The sequence below is a fragment of the Electrona antarctica genome (genome assembly GCF_951216825.1).
Source record: "Electrona antarctica genome assembly, chromosome: 14".
Taxonomy (NCBI): domain Eukaryota; kingdom Metazoa; phylum Chordata; class Actinopteri; order Myctophiformes; family Myctophidae; genus Electrona; species Electrona antarctica.
In genome coordinates, this window is record NC_136795.1 from 31,733,229 (window position 1) to 31,743,085 (window position 9,857).

Here is a 9,857-nt window from a genome sequence, read left to right on the forward strand (position 1 = left end):
ACTTAATGACGTGTCAAACAGTCATCTTTAGTTGACCCTGATGAAGGCACATGCAGGCCGAAACGCGTTGGTCGTGTTTTTAAACCCTTGTTTTTAATATTTAACTAATCAATGAAATAAAGGATTTTTCTACTTCTACTGGACAGAGCTGCCTTGGACCCTCTTTTAAGTTCGCCACCTTATATCTCCTTCCACAGTGACATTGACTCAAGGTATAGAACTTTTTAAGAACTCTTGTGCTTTGCTATATGAAACCCTCTCCAAAGAGCACCTGTCAACAGTTCTCTCTACATATAAAGGACCCACGTAGCGCTTCTTCGTTTCTTTTTTTCTGTAACTTAATAGCCTACTTGTGTGATTACTAAACTAACTCAAGTTAGGAAGTGCATTTTATATATAGTCATTTGTCTTTTTGCTCAGTCAGCTCACCAGACAGTTGCTTTAGGACAGCGGACGATGTATCATTGATATGATATGTCCATATAGGATAGGTGGGCACTGGGTACCTCGATGTAAAATTGGCTATTTTGTCCAAAATGTGTTAAGATTTGAAAAATTGTCTTAAGTAAAATAAAGTATACATGATATGAACATGCACGGCACATCATTAGGCTCTGAGTCAGCTAGTGGTTCTCCCACGCAGGGATCCTTATAATATAATGGGGTTCACAGGAAGTTCCCAGCAAAAGTAGTTAACATAGCAATCACAATCCTTTGAATCACTTTATCCATGTAGGTATATGTTTGCTATTCAAAAATAGTAGATGTACAAACCCACAGCTATTAAACTTGCTTTTTGAACACTAATTTCTTCTCTTCATTGTGGTCCCTCCCTCCCTGGTAGGTAGCCTACAAAACATTTCCAGGTGGGGGTCTGCAGGGCCTTTTGGGGGTCCTTAAAAAAAATTGAGAACCGTACTGCTTTAGGAACATGCACACTTGTCACTGACACACATCACGTGAAACTACCGCATGGTAGCCAACCCTTAGAGCCCCGTTGACGGAATTGACGGATTTAATCAATAAATCCAGATATCCCGTTGACGGAATTGACGGGCTGTCAATCGGGAGCCTAATCGGGACCTTAATGTAGCAAGATTTAGCATTTTTTGGCTAATTTGGCTAACGGCCGATGTAATGTTCCTAAAACCGGCCGAAATCCGCGCGTGCATGGTCGATCACGCACGCGCATGATTGCGCATGCATCGCTGCGTAAAATGCGATGTTTTGGGCTTGAGTAGAGCTTAATTTGACTTAGTTATGAAAAAGACGATGATAGCTTAGCATTCCGGACATCTTTCATTGTGGCACACTAGCAAAGATACTACCGGATATTTTGATCCAAACCGGATGTGGTCATCGTTCACTCGCTCCTTTTGGTCAGAATCGGCACAATGGTGACGTTACCGCCACCATCAGGTCTGATTGTCCCAATACTATAGTCTTGCCCCGTCAAAATGAGATATAGGGTGTAAATCGCAGATTTTTCTTTTGGCATTAAAAATATGAATATATGTCACAAAAGGGCTGCAATTGGGGGTGGCACCCCAAGGGTTAAGGCAAGCCAAATCAATCATGATGACTCTGTCACAGACTCACACTGCACTCACGTTTTGTTTACCTCCCTGGTCGATTATAGCCTGGGTAAACCCCTCCCCCCTCGCCAGATTTGCATTTTGCCTGAAATGTTGTCCAGCAGGGGGAGTGGGTTTACCCAGGCCTATCTCACAGCCCCCTTTCCACGCCCCCTTCCGGTAGCTCTAGCTCCGAAAGGGGGCGTGGAAAAAGGGCGGGGAAATTCGAGAATTCTGTGAGTTGAGCAACGCGACACCCAGGCGACACATTCAACATTCAGAACAAATGAACCGGCTGAAGTAGGCTACAGTAGTACAGTCAGTGTAGAGTAGAATACAGTCTGGGAAAGTGTTACCAATACCGTTGAGATTTAAAAAAAAATCTCTTGGTTCTCAATCTTCATATAGCCTACCGATTCGAAATGAGTATGACCAACATATTCGTGCGGGCGCTTGGGCAGATGACTGAAATGTATTCCTCCAATCTTATCAGAGGAAACCTTAGACCTACCAGGTAAGAGTTTTTTTTTGTTTAAATAATACAATACTCGTCATTGTGCGATTTATTCTAGACTGTCTGGAAATATTAAACTGAAAGGGGTTATCATTCCAAATAGTGCAACGTTATACATATTGATTGATTGATTGCAAATTGTATTAACAGTTTGTAGAATAGTAGCCTAGGCCTAATCACAGTTCAAGGAAAACACAGTTCAATACAAGGTCTTATGTGCTATAAAGAGGATTAAAATACCCAGAAAAGCACAATGGCTTGTTTACATTGGGGTCAAATATTTTCAATAGACTCATAGAATCATCATACCTGGAAGTTATGCGGGACGCCTATTGAATAAAGTCCTGTCTGATTGCATTAAATTATGTTGAACTACGTTAAACTTGACTTGCCACTCAGTTTGCTACTCGATTTGCCACAACTGCTTTTTTACCTTCTTTTTTCTTTTGTTATGGGGGCCAGTTTCGTATCTGTACGAAACTGGAGGGTTCCCCCTCCATGTAGTGCAGTAATGCAGTTTCCATTATGGTTTATTTTTCTTCCTTTGTGTAATTGCCACTGAAAATGAGACACTAACACTAATAATATAATATATCATAATAATAATAATATAATAATAATGAACTTGTTCCCAGACACCTGGCTTCCTGTCCAGCCTGTGCTGCAAGGCAGTCTACCCGGCTATCCCGATCCAAAGTTTCCATCATGTCAGCTGTGCCCCTGGCCCCTGCCTCCTCCTTCATCACCATCCCAAACCGCAGCTTCCTTAACCTGGTTTCTCCCATCAGTGCCAGAAGAATGGAGTTCTCTGAGTGCAGGACACTACGGTAAGTTCCAACAATTACTAATAATATGCACCAATGTACTATCCCTGTCCCTGACACCTCCCCAACATCCAGGCCCACTCTGAACAGTCTTGACGGTGTCCAGTATATTCCATTTATGATTTTAAATGGAATCCGCCTCGTCGTGCGCAGTTCCCTTGACATTTCCTTCCCATTCCTGTGGATTTTAACGCAATCACCATCTGAAATAGAACATTCAAAATCCCTTTCCCACGGTAGCTTAGATGCAAATGTAACCCGGTCAGAGGCATCAGGGTCCAGTTGCTGTCATCACAAAGAAAGCGTTTGGCCAATTTATACTTGACCAGTACGCTTTTACATGTCATTTGTTGTAGAAATGTCATCTCATTGTGATGGGAAATATAACAGTGCTAATGTGTATTATATTTAATAAGACTTTAATACTGCTGTTATATTTTAACACTATTGCACAGAATGTTTGATGTGATCTAACTGAAGATAGACCCAGGCCTGGCGTTGGCCAGCTGACTCAACTGACCAGCCGGGGGAGGGGGGGTTTGTTTTTCATAATTACCCACCTTTTGTGTTGACTCATCTGTTGGGATCAGCTGTCTTATACCTACGAAAACAAGGGCTCCCTTGCGTCTTCTCACCTCCTGCGGAAACAATGGAAGTTTACAGAACACTGAAGTGTGTTTACATTACAATACCAGAATAACAGAATTAACATACATTGCCGGCATATGCAGGGAGGTGTCAAGGGAAACACCAACCCCCGTTACCCCCATCCCTCACAACTCTCCTGTCCTTTTAACCAATAACCTTTGCACCAATATACTTGAACTGTTCCTACCTAATCTGCTGTGAAGTTGTTTACATAAACAACTTTTAAATTTGTTTTGCTTTGATTGCTCCACCCTAGTTCGCTCACTGGATCTCACCTCATACAGATTAGTAAAACACTCCCAACTCCTTATCAGGGATTAACCACTAAACCCTTAGATCCACTTAAAATACTTCAATACCAGGGAATTTAACCCACTTAATACTTAATTGACAGGACTTCCAGGGTCTGTACTGGGCCCGCTCCTTTTTTCCCTCTACTCCAAATCTCATAGCAGAAAATAACTGACCTACAAGCTCTCAACACATATTTTGACAGAATATCCATGCCCCCCAGATCAGTGATGCTAGTGTTTGTGTAGCCAGTGTGAGCTAAGCCTCGTGGATTTTTCGTCGACACTAGTCACACTACAATGTCAGATTTCCAGTGCTTGCAAAGTGCCCAGGTCCACCACATCTCTTTTCACCCCCATCCTCTCCTTCCATTGTAGTCAACAATCAGAGGTTGTCTTTCCCTTGTTGGTTTAATTTTTGCTGTCTCATCACCGACTGTCTCCACCAGGGTAATTCCATGGAATTACTCCAGTGCATATGTATAGTACAATGGGGTGGCTAAAGTCTGTTTCCTCCTGTATGTTCAGGTATACTCCAGAGCAGATGTACAACGTGGTGGCTAATGTGGAACAATACCAGCACTTTGTTCCCTGGTGCAGGAAGTCTCAAATCGTGAAGGGACGCAACGGGAATGTGCGGGCAAGACTGGAAATAGGCTTTTCACCCGTTGTTGAGCGCTACATCTCTGATGTCACAACTGTACCTAACTACCAAGTCAGGGTAAGTCCATATTGTCGTCATGATGAAGGAAGGGGGAAATGACTCCACTGATACTATACATTAGCTTTCTAGCTGTTTGGGATTTTAAAGTGTCTTAGTGTAAAACAAATTAAAGCTAGGCGCCTTTTGCACACCTACAGGTGACAGGTGTGTAGAAGGACAACCAAGTGCCTGATGCACTGAAAAAGGAAAAAACTCCCACACACTGTCTTCAAGATGCACACAACCTTCATTAGATAGCCTGATGAAGGTCAAATAGACCAAAATGTTGCTGTTCCCTTAATACACTTTTCAACTGCATTTGAAGACTGTATGCAGGAGTTTTTCAAAGTGTCTTGGTGTAACAATCATAGTTTGTATTTTCTACTTTTTTTTAAAAGTATGGATAGTGAACCGGCACCATTCGATTATTGTCATTGTTTGGCTCAGTAGTAATTAAGCTGTAATGAATGAATCGATCACATTGTACTCCTCCAGAGGAGTGAGAGGACAAGTCTTAAAGAAGCAGTCTAGACCAGGATGGGATGTCCTTTGTCTGTCAGCCAAGCAATGATGAGTGGACATTTGTTTTAAAACAGGCTGTGAGTACTGATGGATCCCTCTTCAACCATCTTGAGACAATATGGAGGTTTGGCCCTGGAGCTAAGGACCAACCAGATTCCTGCAAGGTGGAGTTTTATGTAAGTGCAAATAAATACACTATGTCCTCCAACTCACAACAGTTCAGCATCACATTGGGATTGTATAGTAAGAAAAAAGGGGCGCCCACTGTATTTATATCGGACACATGACGTCTTACCTCGTTATTTGGTGGGATTGGATTTAATAACCATTAACAAAAAAAGGGTTTACTCTTACGTACTGTACCTACCTACTACCTGCACACAAGATCTAACAATTAAGCATAACCTTGGAGCAGTGAAAATGTGACATGGACACTGACACATGTCTACCCTCCATTCTCTGTAGGTGTTGTTTGAGTTCAAGTCCCCATGGCACTCTCACCTGGCGACCATGTTCATTGATGACGTGATTAAGCAGATGGTTGGTGCCTTTGAGTCGCGAGCGGCCAAGCTTTACGGAACAAACCTGGCCCCTCTCCACTGAGAACCGACAAGGAGCCAGTCAACATGAGGAGGAGTCATCGTTTGACCTGCATACCTCTATGGCCCCTTTTCCACTAGTTAAAACAGTTCTTTTTTCCCGCCTAATATTGAAACAGTTCAGTGTGTTTCCACCGAAAATGAATTGATTAAGAACCCTAAAAGTTGATTCGAAACAGAAACCAAAAGATGGACGCCGGTTCTGTGAAAGCACCAAGGTTCCAAGAATCTAGAACAGAACCAGTTCTAGAACCAAAGATGTTTTGGTGGAAAAGGGGCCTATATGGACAGTTATAGGTTACAAATTCCACCTGTGTATCCCTTCCACCCCTCCTTCCTTATGTAGAAGGCTGGATCTAGTTATTGAACTCTCTTTTGTGGTTGCAGAGATTAAAATAGGGTGCATTTTGCAACCCAAAACGCAGTTCATAGTTAACGACCTCTGCATCCACGGGATGCACTACTGTACTACTGTACTGTTTTTTTATTACTGTACTACTGTACTGTTCTTTTATTACTGTACTACTGTACTGTTTTTTTATTACTGTACTACTGTACTGTTTTTTTTATTCTAGTTTATTTTGCTAGCTTTAGTCTGTTTCCTACATAATATTTCTGCAAAATATGACTCCCAACGTCGTTGAAGTGGGACTCATCTAAAAGACCATGGACTCATTACATTGAAAACCTATTTACATCACTGTGGTTGTATTTGTTGATGTGTACACAGAACACACTTTGAATTTAAATTATTTATATACCACAAACGTTAATTTGTTTACTTAAATGTACATGTTTTTTTGGATAATGTGTGGTAAGAAATAAAAAACGAAAATCATCAGTTCTTTTCAGTTGATCAACCACATGAGGATGCCGGCCCATATGCAGACTCAATGAGATGGAGTTTAGGGATGGCAAATTATTAAATATGCTGATGTTTATGGGTGGACTGTTAAATGTGCCTTTACGTTTGGTCTGTTCAGAGAGAGATCAGCTAAGTTCCCACACTTCTGCACCTACCACAATTCAGTGACATGCATGTCACTGAAAACAAATATCTTCTTGACTATGGTCTCAGTCACAGGAGATGGCGAGAGAAATAGAATATAAATACTTTATTAATCCCCTACCTAAAGGATCTTTGTGGAACCTCCAATCCACAACCAGCTCCTTTCTTCACACTGAGCTGCAAATGGTTTTGTACAATAATGATTTACATTTTTTTTTTTACCAAATGGGTTCCCAGATTGACACCCACAAAAGGTTTGTCATTTGTGTTTCATTAAAAAAAAATGAAATCCATGTTGATAATTTACTGTGACATCTCAGGAGTTCAGAGAAAATTCCCTAACCATGGCTAACTGCCAACAGTAGGGGGCAGTGTAGGTCTATTTCACTCTGGGAAATAGTGAACATCTCTGTGTGTGTGTGTGTGTTCCAGTCCTTTCCTTTCTCAGAGCTCCTTTGCACCTTTTAAAGTCCTAACCAGTAAGCACCGAGGTGGGCTGCATATGAAACCCCCTCTAGTATACAGTGCATTCATAAGTACTGAGCGATTTACTTCTTCCATTTCTCAACGATCATCAGCACCTCTCCCAATCCTGTTGTCTCTCAAAGATAGTGGGATGCTAGCAACTCTATGGATGCTAGTGTATGTGCATGACTACATGACTGATATTACCAAAATGTCAGTCCACTGTTTTCTTGGAGCTCCAGGCAAATTAACATATGATGCACAACACTTTGCCATATGATTCCTGTTTGTTTTTTGTGGATGGGTCTTTCAACATGCAAAATCTTAGCTGAATGGTTTATTAGTGTGGTTGCCCTAAAGGGCAACCAGACTATTGTAATTGTGGGCTCGCAACAGCGAGCACACACTAGTTATTGCCAGTTTATATTTATTCTTGCTTTATTCCAATTTCCGCCCTTTTTTCGAATTCCTACTACTTTCACACACTTTATGCTAGAAATTTAGTTCAAACTTCAAACTGTTCAGCTCTTTGCAGTTATGTGTGCTTGCATTTAGATTTTTACAATTGTTTATACTTTTTTAACTTTTTAACTTTTTTTGACATTCTTTATAATGAGAGTCGATGGGAGAAACGTCCCATTTTTCACAGTTTACTTTTTTGTGCTCTTATTACTCTGTCATACTTTCACTTTGAAACTCCATTCAAACTTTAAAATGTTCATCAATCTTTGAATTTTCATTGGTGAAAAAGTTGTTTTGAAAAAGTTTATACTTTTTAAAATATTTAACTTTATTTATAAAATGTTTCTCTCATAGACAATGTATGGGATTTTATCTCTAAATCAACCTCACTTTTGCAGCCTCATTACTCTGGCATACTTTGTCGTAGAAACGTGATTTAAACTTTAGCTAGCTCACACGGCTGTGGACTTTTTCGTGGTTCAAACCGTATTCGAATATGTTACACGGTTTCTCCGATATCGCAGTTCAATCGCAGGCCGTATCGTCTAATTAGTGCGCCCTTAGAGTGCGGGGCCTCCTTGAGTAGAGTGTGGAAACTGAAATGCTTCACCTCGGAAATCTACCAAACAAATTGTCGTCCTGGCCAAAATATTCACTTTACACGGATGTTCTTTGGTCATTTTGTAGCCACACATGTCCTCTTTCACACAATGTAACCACCAAAGCACAGATACATACAGAATGTGAACTACGGCCTTTTAAGTGACACAAATACAGTCAAGCTGCCCATTGACCTCCATTGTATAATTCTTACGAGGAAAGTATCGTGAAGACAATTCTTAACTCGCTCTTATAACCACATTTTCGATCGTACCAACACCACCATCGCACATGTTGTACCTCAATGGCTCAGGCCACTCAAAGTGAAAAAAATATTTGCATTCGACTTTTACTTTTTGCGATAGAGCAATTTGTTCGGGCATAGGTTTTTCCCTATTCAGGCCCATTGAAATCTCCCAGTCATAGTGAAGCACTGTTTTACTCTCCCACAGCTGAGACATATAAGGGCTTAATTACAGGGCTGACATTAGAGTTACAAGATCTCAATGAGTTGCTCTGCGAAACCTTGTGAGCTTGTAGGTCTGCTATTTGTGCAGTTACAGACACACGCATGCATACGCACGCACGCACGCACGCACGCACGCAGCTTGTAGGTCTGCTATTTGTGCAATTAGGCTCTACACACAGAGTCACAGACACACGCATGCATGCACACGCACGCACGTGCACACGCACGTGCACGCGCACGCACACGCACACACACACACACACACACACACACACACACAAAAACCCTGTCTTTTGCTTGCAGCATGCTACAGTCTTGCAATTTGCTCCATGGGCTTAGACCACCAATAGGAGCACGCTGTACTTAATTAATTGCTTAAGCCCCGCCCTTCTGTCTTCCCATTGGCTGGCCTTTACACAGCTCTAACTTTTGTTTGCAGCATGATACAGTCCTGACAATTTGTTTATGGACTTACACCACCAATAGGAACACTAATATAAACTTAAAAAATATATTTTTTTTAAACTTTTTTTTTTTTAACTTTTTTTTTTTTAACTTTTTTTTTTTAAAACTTTTTTTTTTTAAACTTTTTTAAAACTTTTTTTTTTTAAACTTTTTTTTCACTTTTTTTTTTAAACTTTTTTTTAAAAAAAACTTTTTTTTTTTAAACTTCTTTTTTTTAAAAACTTTTTTTTTAAAAACTTTTTTTTTTTAAACTTAAAAAAAAACTTAAAAATAAAAAACTTAAAAAAGAAAACTTAAAAATGAAAAACCAGTGTTCAGACTTGGTGGGTGGTCCCACAGACACAGCTATAACTTTATACATTGCGTTTTTAGCGAGCCCACGCAGTTTCTACAGGAACTGCTTTCTAGTTGTAACACTTTATTTATTTTACTGGAGTAACCCTTTTTTTGAAACGCTACTCCTCCCACAGTTTTAACTGTACGCACTTGACCCATATGTCAAATTGACCGGAAAAATCGGGAATGGTGTGCTTGGTCATTGCTAAGAGAAATATTGTATAGTTTAATTGATATTAATTTATTAGTGAATTAAATTTCCCCATTGACATGAATGGGAAAATGCGAAAAATCACGTTCAAGTATTTTTTCCTCGGAGACCGTAAGGGCTATAGTTACAAAACTTGGAGGGATAATTCGTAATACTTACTAAAATT

At 40.3% G+C, this 9,857-nt stretch overlaps 1 protein-coding gene across 4 annotated transcripts; it reads left to right on the top strand.

Moving 5' to 3' along the window:
• The first annotated feature begins 47 nt into the window (after nt 1-47).
• On the top strand, nt 48-6,575 carry LOC306936804 (coenzyme Q-binding protein COQ10 homolog, mitochondrial). Of its 4 annotated transcripts, none has more exons than XM_079520426.1 (6): nt 48-212; nt 1,983-2,088; nt 2,724-2,915; nt 4,379-4,571; nt 5,150-5,251; nt 5,541-6,574. In XM_079520426.1, the coding sequence occupies exons 2-6, from the start codon at nt 1,997-1,999 to the stop codon at nt 5,676-5,678; spliced, it is 717 nt and encodes a 238-aa protein (XP_079376552.1). In that variant the 5' UTR covers nt 48-212; nt 1,983-1,996; the 3' UTR covers nt 5,679-6,574. The 4 variants fall into 4 exon arrangements, 2 of the variants coding, with proteins under 2 accessions (XP_079376552.1, XP_079376553.1); XR_013791538.1 differs by lacking the exon at nt 48-212 and having other exon boundaries at nt 1,824-2,088; nt 5,541-5,737; nt 6,032-6,573; XR_013791539.1 differs by lacking the exon at nt 48-212 and having other exon boundaries at nt 1,824-2,088; nt 5,541-6,193; nt 6,250-6,263.
• Nucleotides 6,576-9,857: the final 3,282 nt, after the last annotated feature.

Coding starts and splice junctions, on each gene's coding strand:
- LOC306936804 (XM_079520426.1), top strand. CDS start 1,997: ATGAGTATGACCAACATATTCGTGCGGGCGCTTGGGCAGATGACTGAA. Junction 4,572..5,149: donor TACCTAACTACCAAGTCAGG/GTAAGTCCATAT, acceptor GTTTTAAAACAG/GCTGTGAGTACTGATGGATC. Junction 5,252..5,540: donor CCTGCAAGGTGGAGTTTTAT/GTAAGTGCAAAT, acceptor CATTCTCTGTAG/GTGTTGTTTGAGTTCAAGTC.